The 17,813-nt window shown below is 39.8% G+C and overlaps 2 protein-coding genes across 4 annotated transcripts in view; both read right to left on the reverse strand.

Annotated features, from left to right (window-relative positions):
* limd1a (LIM domains containing 1a) overlaps positions 1-10,321 on the reverse strand; it is a 30,343-nt gene extending 20,022 nt beyond the window's left edge. The window contains exons 1-2 of one of the 2 annotated variants that reach the window (XM_053683232.1): positions 8,737-10,321; positions 2,144-2,245 (exon numbers count right to left, since the gene is read on the reverse strand). In XM_053683232.1, coding sequence (XP_053539207.1) covers positions 2,144-2,245; positions 8,737-9,844 — 1,210 coding nt within the window. In that variant the 5' untranslated portion in view covers positions 9,845-10,321. The remainder of the gene's footprint in view (positions 1-2,143; positions 2,246-8,736) is intronic. The other variant, XM_017477424.2, reaches the window with a different exon arrangement.
* A 4,392-nt stretch (positions 10,322-14,713) lies between these two features.
* lars2 (leucyl-tRNA synthetase 2, mitochondrial) overlaps positions 14,714-17,813 on the reverse strand; it is a 54,283-nt gene continuing 51,183 nt past the window's right edge. For both annotated transcript variants that reach the window (XM_053683227.1, XM_017477438.3), the window contains one exon: positions 14,714-17,765. In XM_053683227.1, the coding sequence (XP_053539202.1) occupies positions 17,586-17,765 (180 nt within the window). In that variant the 3' untranslated portion in view covers positions 14,714-17,585. The remainder of the gene's footprint in view (positions 17,766-17,813) is intronic.

Below are 17,813 nucleotides of genomic sequence, written 5' to 3' on the forward strand. Positions count from 1 at the left end.
CAACACAGAGTTTAAGCCTGACACCCCTTCAATGCCTGCCAGTGATGTAGCCATTAGCAACAGCAGTACATTTTAGGGAGTTTGGGGGGGTAAGAAATATAGTAAATAAGATCACAGCATGATCTATAACAAGTTATTGCCTTTAGGGTGGATGCTGGAAAGTAATAGGAGCGGTGATAGCATGAATATGCAATTTTGATTAAAGCACTGCCTATTCAATACAATTTTGTTTACATAGTGCTTTTAACAATGGACATTCGCAGTTTCTCAACTCTAAGAGCGTGAAGAATGGACTTGCGTCCTCGTTTAGACCGGTCTTGCCAGGCTACTTTTGAGAACAAATTCGGAAGGACAGGAGGACATAAAACACATCTTGGCGAGAATTGAGATGTGCTGCAATCTACCTGTTGTAGTATGGACCGTCCCAGCACATTTCATGCATCCCTGGTACTTGCGTTCTTGAGTAATGGAACTGAACTCGATAGTAGATGATGACATAGAACGAGGACACAAGGATGCAAGTTTGCAAAGCAGCTTTATAGAAATCCATATTTAAATTTAAATTCAATCTTCTCCCAACCAATCTTTCCATATTAATAGCGTTACTCTAAAATACCTTTATAATGTTTCGTGTGAAAATGATTCAAATAACATGCTAGTAATTGAAGGGAAGTTACATTTAACTGTATAAAACCACTAAACTACACTTATTTTTCTCCTCCTGCAGTAAAAATTTCAAAATGCTGCATTCAGCACACCCCCACAGGATATACGATGTGATCTTTCCGTTGCACAGTGTAACTCCATTCAGACTTTTCTTTACATCTTCTTGGCGTTACTTAAAAGGAGACACACCCTGAAACCAAATAAGCTAGCACAACCAGTTCACCACACTCACACAAGGCCAAGATAGGTAGCACCTGGTGAAAAAAACAGATGGGTGTTTTTGTTTTTTTACAGAATACGACGAATAACATTACCTGGTTGAGTAATTAACCAATGGAAATGCATTGTTTAACAAATACTGTTAACTCACTAAATGCAAAATGCATTTAACACGTATGCAGATTCAGAAAAATATCCAAACCCAGGCACCTATTTTGCCAATTTGGCTGCCGCTGTCTTTCAGCCAGTGCCATGTGTTTGATGAACATTTTCACAGACAGCTGACTCTTCTTCTCTACTCAGGTGTGTGAAAAATGGTGACTGATGAAATAATGTTTTGAATGTGTTTTGTATCCAAGTTACAGCTCTAACAGCTACATGCACTAGTGTTGTTCCTTTGCTTCAATTTTAAAATGCTTCTCATGAATAAAGTGTCTCGAAAACAGTGCTTTAGTGCACTTTACTTAGTATCCATCAATAGCACTTCACTACGCTTTCTATCGGTTATACTATAGTGCTGGGGCTCAATAAATCTCTGTGCCTGTATGCCTACTCGTCCTATGATTGAGGACAAATGGATTTCAATATGCCGCAATAAATAAACATTTCCAAAATTAGACACTATGCTACTCCTCTAGATTGGACTATTGCAATGTCTTGCTGACTGATGTTCCTACCAGGAAAAGAACATCAGAGTACATTACACAAGTCATATTTAAGATACTTTGGCTGCATAGACTATGATATTGCTTGTATTGCCTATAAATTCTAGAACAACCCTATTTGGTGGCTGTGGCTCAGGTGGTTGAGCAGGTTGTCCACTAATCATAGGGTTGGTTGTTCGATTCCCGGCCCACATGACTCCACATCCTTGGGTAAAACACTGAACCCCAAGTTGCTCCCAATGGCAAGCTAGCGCCTTTCATTGCAGCTCTGCTGCCATTGGTGTGTGTGTGAATGGGTGGAAGAGACACAGTGTAGATGCTTTGTAGAACCACCAATGTTAAAAAAGCACTATATAGGTGCAGACCATTTACCATTTATAACTCTATAAGGGTTTTTAAGTCCACACAATATTCTTTTCAGGATGTGTAGTAATTCTTTAGATCTAAAGTTAAGCAATAATGCATTCTATTAGGTAAACCATATTGATATTCTCGAATTTAAATGAACAATAGATGAGGAAGAGACCATAGGTAATATAAATATGAGAAAGCAAGAGAGAGTTTGAGACATGTGAATGAGATGAGATACTTACTGCAGGCACTGCAGGTGAAGCAGCTGTCGTGGTAGAGGCTACCCATGGCCTGGCAAGCCTGACTGGCTCCATACACAGGCTTACTGCATTTCACACAACTGCCTGCAAAAAAAAAGACCCACAACGCAACTATATCAATGCCACTATTATAATTACATGCAGTAACCAACACAGTGGTAAGTGTGTCAGAGTGGCACCACTGAGGGTTATGATTCGATCCCACATTGGCACCACAGCAAACAAACCTCGCTCGGCTGGTGCTGGATCTCTGTATGCAGATGGTGTGTCATCGGGCGTTTTCACTTAACTCCAGGCTAATTCGGAGGTGCAGCCACATTCCCCTCCCCACCAGTGCAAAAAGTACTTTTCCCACTAATATTTGCAGTATATTTGCACAAAGAAATCAATTCATTTCATGACATGATGTATGACATTGGGCATGAAACTGCCTGTTGAATAAACAAATAAGATGAAAAACAACAATGAGAAGTACAGTCTGCTTTACTTGTTTGAGTTGGCACACACGCCGAGAATTCTACCACATGATCAGCATAATCAGATGCTGATGGGTACCCACAGAACACTGCCGAACATGATACACACACATACCCACACACGCTCTCTATATGAATGTGAGAAGAATTATTACAAAGAGTATAACAAAAAGAAAAGGATAGAATCACTGAGGAAGGGTAAAGGGAGAGAGGTGAAATCGCAGAGTCACTTTGAACCATAATAAATGAAATGAGGACAGTGTTAAAGACTTGTGTCATGTTTCCTATTATGTTGATTATTGCAAGAGCTGGCATACTGAGACATGGCCCTGATTACAGTTATTTCCCTGCCATCTCATTATTGCCCCTCTTTTACCAGTTCGGTCTTCAGTGTGGAGCAACAATACAATTATGGCCCTGTCACAATAATCACTCTCATTTAGTGTGCGTGCCAAACCATGCTAAAGAGCAAAGAACCCTTGATAATGCGCTACTGTTAACCTCCTTTCATTTCACAGCCAACTGTTGACAGAAGTGCATGATGCAGACAGCTTAAATACGACAATAATCTTGGTTACAAACCATCAGACAAAGAGAAAACTGCTGATGAATATGCTATTCCATACAATTTGGCTCCACCTTGGATACTTGATGATGCAAAAAAAATTAAATAAAAATCTAGGTTGCCATAACACATTCATCTACCTCCCAACATTAAACAGTATTACCAAAATGTGTTTTTGAACACAAAGAAAGTTCAACTAAATGACAAGATCACAAGATCTACAGCACTGCTGAGGAAATGCTGAAAAAAGAAAACCCCTACACAACAGTGGTCTTTGTTAAACATTCAGACATGGGCTAGGCCTCACAGTGTTTGAGAGCAGATGAGGAATGGCATGATGGTCAGCATCACGCTGAGCTAACAGCATTACCCGGAGCGATTTCTCCTCCAAGGTAGGGAGGAACATCAGGGACAGGCTGGTCGAAACACCCACAAAGAAGCCTCTGTTCTCTCGGGGTTCAAACATCACGCATTTAAGCTCTGCCTACACCCTCTCAGCCCACTGAAGTGTTAAGCTCTACAAGACGACACTACCACACTCATATTACTCGCCTTAAACACAACATTTTCCATACAGAAATACCAAAGGCAAAAATAACTACAATGCTTTCTAATATTATACAGAAATACAGAACTGATACTGAAACATGGTGTAGTTCTGAATCTTTTAGCAATTGTGAGAATTTTTATTGTGTATGTGTTTTTCTATACACTTTGTACCAAAGCATATTTCAATTAAATTTATTGATAAATAACTTAAGTTTCACCTTAAAATTAATTTTCTGGCTAATGGGGGAAAATATAAAGCATTTATAAATTCATCATGTGGGGTTAAAATCTTTTTATACATTTTTATATGTTTTTAATCCAACAAGGATGATTTATATGGTCTTTAAATCAGATTCTTCAGAACTTGAATTTATGACGCTTGAAAACAAAATGTATTTTTCTCTGAACTTCCATAAAGTGAATAACAGTGTTAAAATGCATACAAAACCTTGCTTTGATATTTTAATCCAACTTTTCAGTAGCTGAATTCCAAAGAAGTGAACTCAAGGCCAATATATTTAATTCTTTAGGATTCCCAGTGAAATTTCTCAATAATAAACATTTTTTTCAAGCATTAAGAACTGAGGTTCAGGTTGATTCAACATGGATTTTCATGCCACACCAAGTTATGTCAAAATACTCATTTTTGAGACTCAGAATGTGTAATACGGCATCAAATCCTGCACCAAGAGGAAGCGCTCAGTCCATGTCCTGCTCTACAGACGGGGACATGATTAGACTCCATGCACATTCTCACTTTCCTGGGCCTTCTGAACACAGCTGTAGTAAGTGCACACACCATTTCCCATGTATGTACCATCAAGCATATCCTTGAGCATGCATGCGATTTGTGACTCCATTGTTAAGGAGTGCTTCAAACAAACAGGTAAAATTCCTTACCCGTATTTACACACAGAGGTCTTTGTGATAAAGTTGCAATAAATAAGGGTGCTTTGGTCTATAAATATTGTTGCAGAACAACTGAATGGACTCAATGATACTTTTAGGAAATGACAAGCTAAAGAAGGGGCACATGTTTAAGGACTCAGAGGAATTTTTGACTCATGATGACTCAGTTATATGCCACCCTCTTCGAATTTCATTGAGAGCCATCCTCTTCAAATTTCTATTTTTGAGAGCCACCCTATTCAAATTTCTTTTTCTGAGAGCCACCCTGAAAGAGTTGTGAAATGGAACCTGCACTGCAGAGATCACAGCAAAGAAATCGCATCGGCTGACTTAACACACAGTCAATCTTCAATAAATATAATGTTAAGAACCATTTACAATTATTTATTGGAGGAGACAGGGTGGGATCTAAAGCAAATGTCTGTGTACATACATGATCCTGTAGCTACTGGCAACTGTTAAAGGAATTCTGCATAATACACTGTTTTCCCCCTGCTTTTTGTGCCTAGGAAAAGTTTTAGGATGTATCCTATGGAAAGTTTTCTAAACAGGGAACCCGGACGATGCGTCAATGTGTAAAACGACCAGTTATTTCACCTCTCTAGGTATCCGTAGGGGAACAGTGTTGTTTATGGAATGTAGTAATAATATATTAGTGTAAGAGAGAAGATATCAAGTAATATAGAAAATTAAGATAAAATTTACTGGCATGTTTGCTCCTTTCTCTTCCTGCTCTGTCTCACATCATGTCTGATCATCTGTTTCTCCTGAAGCAAAAAAAAAAGTCTGATACACACAAGTTGTGCTTAAACGTCTAGACAGAGAAGGTCTCCTCCATTTGGATCTCAACTACTGAGGCACTGACACTTGGACTACATTGTAGCGCTTCCCTATTTATCATCATCATCATCATCATCATCATCTCCTGGCTCTGGCCCAAACTCTCTTTTAAAAAATACTACAACTGCTTTTCCAGACATTCCTCAACATCCCCCCGGTGCAGTAGTTTGGCTGCAAGATCATTTTCCCAGAACCTTTACTCAATGCCTTGACTGTGAGCTCAATACTGCATGTATGGCAAAAAAAAAAATCTACAAGTAAGCTCTCATAGCCGAGAAAAGATGCAAAGATTATGTTTTGGAGGCACCTCTAACGTTACACTAAACTGTTTTTTTGTGTGTGAAACTGGCATCCAATCTAGGCTGACTTCTCCCACCTTGAGCCCAGTGTTACTAGGACTGGCTTGGGATCCACTGTGACCCTGACCAGGATACATTGGTTACCGACAATGAACGAACGGATGAATGAATTTTTCTTACATCTGGATTTCTTGCTAGTTTGTAGAGCTGTACATTTTGTATTGTGTACATTGTTAAGACAATGTCAGACTTTATAATAATGAGGCTTTCAAAAGATTTATTGTGTACTAGTATTATTCTTAATATCTCTGAGGGTTCATATCATTTTCCTGTGGGTTTTTTCCTGTCATGCAAATGAATCTTTAACTATGACACAGCACGGCCTCTAAATTAGTTTTCATTTTGTATTAATATTGTATGCGAATATGCTATTTTTGTCCATGTTCTTCCTGTAGTAGAGAGGAAATGAGATGGTTTCATGTGTTTCAAGACTGAAATACAAAGCAAATGACCTGTTGTCACTGACCACAGGAACAAAGACTGAGAATAGACACAGTGATGTCAACTCTCACCCACTCTTCACTGGAAAAAGACAGAGCCATGAAAAGCAAGACCGAGTTTTTAAATATGCTTAGGCATCAATAAGGCCAAGCTCTCCATTCATCACTCAGACCATTTTGTGGCCTGACAGAGTGAGTCAGAGAATGAGCCACAGTTTGGAGTGTAAGGACGAGACCTGAATGAGGACAAGCAGTCAGTCCCACGCAACACATCATCCTGAATGTACTGTTCTTTCACTTAGTCACACCAAAATCTGCTATCACTTAGTGGTTGCATGTATATGCGTAAACAATAGGCCATGCTGGTTGACAGTGTTGGCTGTTTTGCTGTGATACTGATTCAACCTGAAAACCACTCATAGAATTTAAGTTGCCGTATATGCTACTCTTGCACTTGATGACTTCTGACATTCAGGATTATGGACTAAAATCACATATCAGCCATCAGATCTGCATATCCTCTTAAATAATCTCTAAATAATTATCCTGTAAGCTCTCATAGTCAAGAAAGCTTTATAAAAAGATTCAAAGATGATGTTTTGGCGGCACCTCTAACATTACACTAAACGTTTTTTCTGAAACTGGCATCCTATCTAGGCTGAATTCTCCCAACTTGTGCCCAGGATTGGCTCTGGATCCACTGCGACCCTGACCAGGATAAATTGGTTACTGACGAAGAACAAATGAATACATTTTTCTTACATCTGGATTTCTTGCTAGTTTGTAGGGCTGCCTCACCCTGAGAACTACTCAAAGAATTTAAAGTGCACCTATTATGGTTTTGAAACGTGCCTAATTTTGTTTTAAAGGTCTCATACAACAGATTTACATGCATCCAAGGTCAAAAAACAATTCAATGTACTCATAATTTAAATTGCAGCATTATCTTTTCCTCCCAGTGTCACAAACGACTCGTTAAATGATCCGTTCTAAAGGATTAATTCTAAACTCCTCCTTTCAGAGAGCATACTCTGCTCTGATTGGTCAGATGTCCCAGTCTGTTGTAATTGGTCTACCGCTGTCAGTGCGTTTCAAAAAGGAAACGCCCACTACCATAACGAGTTTCAGCTCCATCTGTCAGTGAGCAGCCGATGAAAACCAGAGGCGGGGTTTTTGTTACAAACCTATGTAGGTTAGTACAGGAAGTAAGTCTAGAATTATTAACGATTCATTTAGCTGTTCAAAATTGGTTTCTTCTTAGGGAGTCAATAACTCATTTTGTCATGCACTTTGATTTTTGAAACTTTGCAGACTTCTTACATTCACAAGCAGCTCTATAACACACTACATGAAAGGTAATATTCGAACAACCATAATAGGTGCACTTCAAGTCTTTAAGTCTGTTACTCTTGTACTTGATGACTCCTGATAATGAATTATGGACTAAATACACATCAGCCTTCAAAGCTGCATATCCTCTTAAATTATCTTTAAATAATTCTCCTGTAAACTTCACATCATCGCTTTATGATGGTTCAAATAAAATCTTCTTTATAAATAATACAAGGCCAAGGAAAAAAAATGCTGTGCTAAGCAGCTAAATGCAGAAATGGGCAAAGTATGAATTCCTGAAATACAGGAAAGATTTCATAACAGGAAGCACAGACATCAGGAGTGCATACAAAAAGGAAACAGTGATATTCACAAACCAGATTTTACTAACATTGATGTGCAGTTTCATGTAACTAAATTTGTCATCCAGTGGTCAGATCTGTGAAGTCATTTTGCCTTTAACTGCTTCACCACATTTCTGACCACTTCTGTGTACTTTGTAATAGCTCTGTAATGGAAGGTTTACTGATGAAAATTGAGTTAACATCTTTATTAATGTCTATAATTCATGTTATGAAAAGGCAACATATATTGCCCAACATATATAAAGGCAACATATATTTCAGGTGCAACATATATGAAATGCAGACAAACGACCTAACTTGTTATGAAAATGTGTAGTTTTGAACTAGAATTATTCAAGTTGAGGCATTTTTCCCCAGTCTAAAGGTTTAGTCCAGAGACTTTAGGACAAGCTGAGGAGGTTAAAGGCTGATGAAATGGAAAAAAAGCAAAGAAAGAAAGAAACCCAAATGATTAACAATAGAATGTAACTGAAATCCCTTGGGCTGGAGACATACAAGCAACAAGGAGCAACAATGCATCATTTAGACACATGCTTGACTATATCACACAACTTGGCCTCACTCCACCCTGCTTCACTCACACTCACTCTCTCTTGTACACACTGTGAAGGTCAAGTGGAACAGACAGCTTGTTTTTCAATCAGTGGCCTGTTAAATACTGTTCAGCAAAATTACAGATGAGAAAAAGATTAGTAGGGGGGAAAAAAACACGACACTGGGAGTGATCACGTCTGCCTTACCGAAGTAGTCAGCCTTAGGCTGGGCATCCATCTCCTTTTCCAGGCGTTCAGTTAGAGCTTCTAATTTTATTTCAGCTGCAGACGGCCCAGGCTCGGGCTGTATATGGAGAGTGTGGCATGGCAGTTTGAGCGCCTGAGGGGGGCTGTGGGTATCACTCCTGGCTGGCTCTGCAGTCGAGTTCGCCAGGTTGTCTGAAACAGTAGGACTGCTATGTCCTCGAGTGTGGCACTGGACTTGACCTTTAGGCTGAGGTGTTTCTGGTTGGCTTTGTGCTATTGGGGACAGCTGGACAGCAGAGCACGTCCCAGTGCTTTGAGGAACCCCATTATGGCGTGGGTCTCCATAGGTTTTCTGAGACATGATGGGTTCAGAGTGATGAGTAGGGCTAACATAAGGAGAAGACTTGTGGTGAGAGTCTGGTTCTCCATGAGCATCTGTGTCTGATGGTGGGAAACAATCAAGCTTCCCAGTGGATGTTAAAGTTTGGCATGGTGAGCTCTGACGAAGAGGAGGAGTTGCTCCATGGTTCATGTTAGACCCAGGTGCGCTTGAACTCAGGCTAAGCGTGGGTGATGACGCCTGGCATTGAGGATTGTTCTTAGATGCCCAAGTGCCAGATGGACTGGTAGGAAAAGGCATAGTTTGATGATAAGAGTTTCCAAGTTCCACTGATGGATTATGGCATGAGCGCAAGAGGTCATGATTGCTTCCATAGCTAAAAACCCTGGCATCATGTGGGCTGAGTGGATGATGCTTATGTCCTTCATAACATGTGCTCGGTCCTGAGAGAATGGGTGGCTTAGATGCAGCTTCATGTCTGGAGCTACTGATAGGTGGTCTGTCTTTGGTGTAAAACGTGCCATCTGCTACTTTGACGTGTCCACCGTTTAACCTTTCTGGAAGGGTGTTTCTCGCCATCTCTTCTTGATGCTTCTGCATGTGGATTTTGGTCATTTTGGAGGCGAACACCTTCCTGGTTTCCTCAAAGTCCGGGTTATTTCCTGCGTCCCTCTTCATGCGGAACAGTCCGTCCTTGGACGCCTCGTACATATTCAGGTCCTCGATGAATTTGCTCGCTTCGAGCCCCAAATCCTCGTATTTATCCATGTCCACTGCTTTCAAACGCTACAGCGAAAGTAAATACAAAGTAAACTCAAAGTTTCCTTAAGTGTTGTGAGTGAAGAAGTCACTTCAAAATTCTTCCTTTGTCCATGGTGAAAAGTGAAAAAGGCACAAACGCGAACTCACCAAAGTCTGAGTACAAACTGTACTGTTTATATCTACTCACTGTATGAAAAGAGAGAGAAAAAGTCATCCGCGTAGGGGAAAAAGGCGAAAAGGTTCAAAAATAATCCTCGTGACAGACGTTTATGTTAAGGAAAAGACGAACCCGAGCAGAGAGAGTCAGAGAGAAAGAGTTCGGTGTGAAAGGTGTGGAGCCGGAGTGAGTGTGTTCAGTCCTCCTGTTCATCTGAACTGAAGCACTCAGGCAGGATGCTGTCCGCTTTTAACCAGTCAAGTGAGTGTGTGAGATCAGCTCGGACCTCTTTCACACTCCGAGAGCCTGACTTGACTCCTGTGAGGTTTAAACCCGATTTTATATATATATATATATATATATATATATATATATATATATATATATATATATATATATATATATATATATATATATATCTCATTTAATTGTACTAGAGTACATTCAGTTTCTCACAAACGACAGTACGCAAGCAAATGCTAGCACTAAGCGCGAGCACGCGCTTTAGAACTTTTTATATTGAATGTAACCGAAAACTCTCGCGCGCTTTGTTTTATTTATTTATTTATTTTTATTTATTTAAAGGCACAGTACATTAAAAACGTCAAGCGGCAGGCAGTTAACACTTGCGCTCACGCTCACACACACACACACACACACACACACACTTTACTGTTCTTGTGAGGACCTTCTGACATAATTATTAATGCGGCTAATTTCTGCTCTACTCCACCTAAACCTAATGCTACAGTTTTGTAAAAACAAACAAACACACAATGTCAAAAGGGTTAGATGAACTACATGACCAAAGGTCTGTAGACACCAGACCATCTTCCCCAAATTGTTGCCACAAATTGCCACAAATGCTGTAACATTACAATTTCCCTCACTGGAACTAAGAGGCCCATGCTTTTCCCTGTATGTCAATACACCTATGTGCACAAAGCAAGGTCCATAAAGACATGGTTTACCAAGGTTGGAGAGAGGAAGTACATGAGTCACCTGCACAGAACCCTGACCTCAACCCCACTGAACACCTTTGGGATGAAAAGGATAGGAATGTGGACTACGCCCCAGGTCTCCTCACCCAACATCAGTGCCTGACCTCACTACTGCTCTTGTGGCTGAATGGGCACAAATCCCCACAGCCATGCTCCAAAATCTAGTGGAAAGCCTTCCCAGAAGAGTGGTGGTTATTATAACAGCAAATGGGGCCTGAATCTGGAATGGAACGTCCAGATACTTTTGGCCATATAGTATAATCTTATCATTGATAGAATATGTGATATAATATCTGGATATAATTCCTATTCTTCCTATTACTATCCAGGATATCATTTATATCCTTGTGTAATGCATATATGAGTGTTGAGCATTTTTCTATGAGTATAGTGATGATTTGGTTCTAAACACATTTCTGACATTATAAAACTAATTCCTTTTAAAGGAAAAAGGTGCTGTGAAGAACTTCATCATGAACCCACATACTTAAACTAAAACAACCAAATCAAACCAATCCACTGAAGTTGGGAATATGTTGTAATGCAATACTTAGATGTATACTTAAGACACAGCAAAGCATTTCACTTATTCAGTACCTGTTAGTGAGCCAGCAGACTGTTTTTTTTACTATGCTTTCTCAATGAGTAATAAAGTATCAGTGTAGGCGGCCTGCGACAGCCAAATTACCCAACATAGATGTGTCTCCATCATAATAATCCTTGTGTTTTCCCCCCACCCAGCTGTGGGAAAAGCTGTAAACTAGCCATGACATAGTCTTTTAATGTCTTTTATTGCAGTCGCCTGAAAAATTATAACTCTATTATAAAAACTTGAAGGTACTATAAAAAAAAAAAAACAAAACAAAACAAAATTAAAACAGAGGCCTACACAGCTATGCTCATACTGTGCTTGAAATGTTTCAAAACTTCTGAGTCGACATAATGATACATTATAGCTATTGGTTGTATAACTCAGCAACTTTAAGCTTTTATAGAATTTGCTGCATGATCAGGCTAAATGAGGTAAATTATAAGAAAGGTTACATATCTCGTTTCAAAGCCACCGTACATGAGAAAAAGTCCAGGAAAAGGCAACATTTATGCTCTGTAAATGCAAAGAGTGGATAGGAATACCAACACAACAGTGGAGGACTGCGTGAGTAGGAGAGGCAGGTGGCAAATAACAGATTCGGTCCATGTGTCCCAGGTCTCACCCCAGCCCTGTGTGCTGTGTGTGAGAAAACACACACCGCTCCAGCTGCGAGCCACACATTCCACCACAGCTACACTATCTGCTGAGTGAAGGAGTGGAATGCTCGTCCGTGATAAAAACACTCTTGAGTGGCTTAACACACTAGTGGATACAGCAGACCAAAAGATCATAAACTCAGTGATCCCTTTCAGACTGAGCATATATGAGAGCATATATAATATAAGGCTATAATGCAGCCATTACTCAGTTAATTCATTTAGGTTTATCTATAAAATGTATTCACAATTACACACTCCAAGCTGTATACATGTTCTCTGTAGCTATTTTATGGTTATGTTCTTTATGGTTACATACAGTATATATACCTATAAATGTATATTTTCAGTATGTAAACATGTTAAATTGTATTAACTAATCGAGTGAAAATCCTTTAGTTCGTGTATACACCTTTGTGTATGGGTAGATGATAGTTTGATGGAAATGCAAATTATAGCATAGCATGACAGTGATTATAATAATGATGTAATAGTTTTAAAGAGAAATATTTTTAGTTTAAAACCATGAAATGCATTTCTTCAAGGCAATTATTAACTGATAATTAAAGCAAAATGCTCAGAGTCTTTTCAGTATCATGTATATTTGACAGAAAAGCATCAGAAGATATTTTGTTACCGTTATCATGACATAACTGACAAACAAGTGACTGAAAAGGTCTGGTCATCCAACTGTTATCTAAATTAAATCCTTAACATGGAAACAGATACTGAAAATTGATTCATGCTTTATCCTGGTTAGGGTCATGGTGGAGCCAGGATTTGAACTCGTGACCTTCTGATCAGTAGTTTTAACCACATATACACCGATCAGCAATAACAATAAAACCACTGACAGGTGAAGTGAATAACATTGATTATCTTGTTACAATGGCAAGGAAGGTCCAAGGAAGGACAACCCGTGAACCAACAACCAAGTCATGGGTGCCCAAGGCTCACAAATGCGCGTGAGAGCAAAGGCTAGCTGTCTGGTCCGATCCACAGAAGAGCTACTGTAGCACAAATAGCTGAAAAAGGTAATGCTGGCTATGATAGAAAGGTGTCAGAACAGACAGTGCATCACAACTTGTTTTATGTATGGGGTTGCATTGCCACAGAGTGCTCAGAGTGTCCATGGTAACCGCTGTCCACTACCGAAAGTGCCTACAATGGGCACATGAGCATCATGTGGACGCCCAGGTGCATGTGCATTGCTTACCTGTGGAAGAGATGGCACCAGGATGCACTATGTGAAGCAGGCAAGCCAGCTGAGGAGGTGTGGTGCTCTGGGCAATGTTCTGCTAGGAAACCTTGGGTCCTGGAATTCATGTGGATGATACTTTGACGCATACCACCTACCTAAACATTGTTGCAGACCCAGTACACCCCTTCATGGCAGTGGACTCTTTCATCAGGATATTGTCCCCTGTCACACTGCAATAATTGTTCAGAAATGGTTTGAAGAACATGCCAGAGTTCAAGTGTTGACTTGGCCTTTAAATTCCCCAGATCTCACTCCAATTGAGCATTTGAGATGTGCTGGAAAAACAAGTCCGGTCCACGGAGGCTCCACCTTGCTACTACAGGAGTCTGCTGCTAACGTCTTGGTGTTAAATACCACAGCACACTTAGGTCTTGTGGAGTCCATGCCTCGACAGGCCAGAGCTATTTTGGCAGCACAAGGGGGACCTACACAATATTAGGCAGGTGGTTTTAATGTTATGGCTGATACACACACATACCCTGTATAGGTGTAACCAACTAATAAATAAATAAAAGTGTACTGTTACCACTTTGTGGGTTTCCATGAATGAAGCAGAGCTCCCTCAACTCCTAAATCCCAGTTTGAAGCAGATTTTGAAGTTTTAGAGTTGCCCGATTAAAGTACTGAAATCAACTGCGTGTAACATTAAGCAGTTAGTACATAACTGGAACTTGGAAAGAAATTGGAATCCTGCGTCTCGTCTCAGAAAATATTGATAATTCTCTCAGTGTCAAAAGGCAAAACTGATCTAGAAACAGCAGTCACTAAGTTGAACACAGGATAAACAGAAACTAAAATAGGACCTTGAGATTCGGGGAACACCTGCCAAAGGTGAAAAGGGGAATGAAAATGCATCCTTTTCAAAAACGAACGTGATAACATTCATCATAGGGGAGCATAAATATACTAATATCTTAGAAGAGGACATAATAAGTAATTCTGGAAGAAGTGTTGGTTATTGTCTTGTCAGAGTATTCAAAGGCAAGAGTCAGCAGATATGAGGAATGGAAAAGTACTTGTTTTTTAAATTTAGTTTATTTATTTTATTCAGTAGTATTAAATCAGAGAGTCACTGTGATGTTCCCATGTGTCCATGGTAGAGTTTACAGAGCATGTAGATCTCATTGTCAGACTAAATAATGTGCGGTTTGAGAATGACATCTGGCTGTGTTAAGGAATAAAAACCAAACAATAGACCTACTGTCTGATTCTGAAACACCTCCTGGACTCCAATACCCAGGAGGCCTAGCTCCTCTTGCAAGAAGGTGAAAGAGGTTCTTTATGGCTTTACTCAGATTTTGTTCTTCTTTTGTTGCTCAAAGGCCAAGTAAATCACTCTCTGATTATGTGGATGAAGTTAGGAAACTCAAGAGAGACGGCTGTCCCCCATTTGACATGGTGGTAATGCCCAATGGAGCCAACAGGAAGGGGAAGACAGGGACACAGAGTTACATTGCCATTGCAATGTGATGACTCTGCGCTCTCCAAAAAGAACTGCTGATGGAATTTCACAAAGTACACAAACAGGAACCTAGCTGACCTGCAAGCCAATGTCAGCGGTCTATTCAAATATCTGTTGTGCAAATGCAGCTCATGTATCGTGCTCAGTGCATGATATTAGAATAAAAAAAAAAAGCAATTTGACCCAGAAATTCAGACAAAGATTGTCTAGCAAATTGTCTAGCAAAGATGACAAGGGGGGATTTTTACACTATGGGTATAAAAAGTCTATACACCCCTGTCAAAATGGCAGGTTTTTGTGATATAAAAAATTAAACCAAGATAAATCATTAAATCATACCAGAACTTTTTACACCCTCAATGTGAAATTACAAAGTGTGACAATTAAGTGAAAAACAATCAAAAACATTTAAGGAAAAAATAGGAAAAATAAAACAATTACGATAGCCTTGTTGCATAAGTGTGCACACCCCTAAAGTAATACTTACTAAAACTAAACTAAACTAATATTGTTGAAGCACCCTTTGATTTTATTACACCACTCAGCCTTTTGGGTAAGTGTCTATCAATGTGGCACACCTTGACCTGGCAATATTTTCCTTACTCTTTCTTGCAAAAACATTCTAGATCCATCAATTTGTAAGGACATCCCATGTGCACAGCCCACTTCAGGTCACCCCACAGATTTATACTTGGATTCAGGTCTGGGCTCTGGCTAGATCATTCAAAAGCATTGATCTTCTTTTGGTTAAGTTATTCCTTTGTTGATTTGGATGCATGCTTTGGGTCACTCATGTTGAAAGGTGAAATTATTTTTCATCTTCGGCTTACTAACAGACACATGAAGGTTTTGCACAAAAATCGACTAGTATTTGTAGTTATTCATGATTCCCTCCATCTTGATAAAAGCTCAAGTTCTGGCTGAAGAAAAGCAGCCCTAAAGCATGATGCTGCCACCACCATGCTTCACAATGGATATGGTGTTCTTTTGTTGGTGTGCTTTTTTTTTTTTTGCACCAAACATACCTTTTAGAATTGCTCACATCAGACCATACCACATTTTGCCACATGTTTTTTTTTGTGATTTAATTGAGCTTGGATTTTTTTTTTTGTGAGAAAGGGCTTCCGTCTAGCCCAGGGGTGGGCAATCTTATCCGGAAAGGACTGGTGTGGGTGCAGGTTTTCATTCCAACCACGCAGAAGCCACACCTGAATCTATTGAAAGCCAAGATCAACTGATTAATCAGGTGGAATCAGGTGTGCCTCCTGCTTGGTTAGAATTAAAACCTGCACCCACACCGGCCCTTTCCGGATAAGATTGCCCACCCCATGGTCTACCCCATAGCCCAGACATGTGAAGAATGCGAGAGATTGTTGTCACATGCAGAGAGCAAGCAATACTTCTCAGAGATTCCTGAAGCTCCTTTTATATTGCCGTAGGTGTTTTGGCAGCCTCCCTGGTAAGTTTTGGAGGGACATCCTGTTCTGGGTAATGTCACTGTGGTGCTCCATTTTCTTTATTCGTTGATGATGAACTGTACAGTGTTCCATGGTAATGTTTTGGAAATTCTTTTATGCCCCTCTCCTGATCAACACCTTTCAACAAGTGAGATACCATGCCTGGTTTCTAAGCTCTTTGTGGACCATGGCTTCAGCAGTCACATGTCAAGAAGAAGAAATCAAGAAAATCGTACAGAAACAACTGATCTTTTTTTGGGGTTAATCTGAATCATTTAATTGATGACAGGTGTATGATAATTGCTTTTAAACATGAGCTTGAATGTGACTAGTTCATTATCAACACAGCCACACCCCCACTTATAAAAGGAGGTGCACCCTTATGCAACCAGGTCATTGAAACTTTTTTATTTTGTCTATTTTTCCCTAAAATTGAAAAGGTTAAACAAAATTACAGACTGTGATGATTTCAAAAGTGACTCCATAACACAGGCTTCTAGGCCACAGTATAAGAACAACTGAATCAGCAGTTATTCCTTTCTGTCTGGTGAGTTTTCTCAAACAGATCAGTATCCATCTATTTGAAAGTGCATAAGGGAAAAGAACAAGTCTAGACATACCAAATATAACTCACTGATCCAAAGAGGACAGAATAAGTCACCTAGCCTAACCTCACTAGTTCTAGCCTAACCTCACTTCCTCTAGTCACAAGTGTTTGCAGGATTCTAAGAGCACATAACTCCTTCATCTCTTCATCTCTCCATTATCGGGAAAGGATGGGATAGTGGAAAGGTTGGGTATCTGAAGTTCTATTAGACATCCTTCATCATCAGATGACGTGTGTAACTATATCCAGGAAAATGGCCACCAAAAACCTCTGAGTTACAGTTAAAAATAGAGGAGAACAAAGGAGGGAACAATGGGTGGAAATTTAATATCCATCATCAACCTTTTTTAATTCAACAGAAGATTATCAGGCTAAGAGGATATACTATTAAAAAATTGTCTTCATTCATTGCTTTTATTTTAAAAACAGATAGCTACATCATTCTTCTGTCAAAGTGCAAAGGCCTCATCTCCTCTCTGTGTCTGGAGATCTTGAATGGCAACTCATTTGTTGATTTAGACACCAGAAAACCAAAATGGTCTCTCTCTTACAGTTCATTCTTCTACCAGGAAGTTGATGAGAGCAGTCCTGGGAGAGAGGATGGCTTTCTTAACAACACGGTCAGCTAGGAGCTTCATGCCCAATGGGCTACCCAGTATTAGCTCTCGCACCTTCTCAGCATCCTGAGCCACCTGGCGAGGCACAGTAACACTCCCACAAGCCTTATTGTTAATCTGAAGAGGGAAGAAAAGAGAGCCCTGAGATTAGGAATAAAAACAAAA

This window comes from Ictalurus punctatus, chromosome 1 (assembly GCF_001660625.3).
Source record: "Ictalurus punctatus breed USDA103 chromosome 1, Coco_2.0, whole genome shotgun sequence".
NCBI classification, from domain to species: Eukaryota; Metazoa; Chordata; class Actinopteri; order Siluriformes; family Ictaluridae; genus Ictalurus; species Ictalurus punctatus.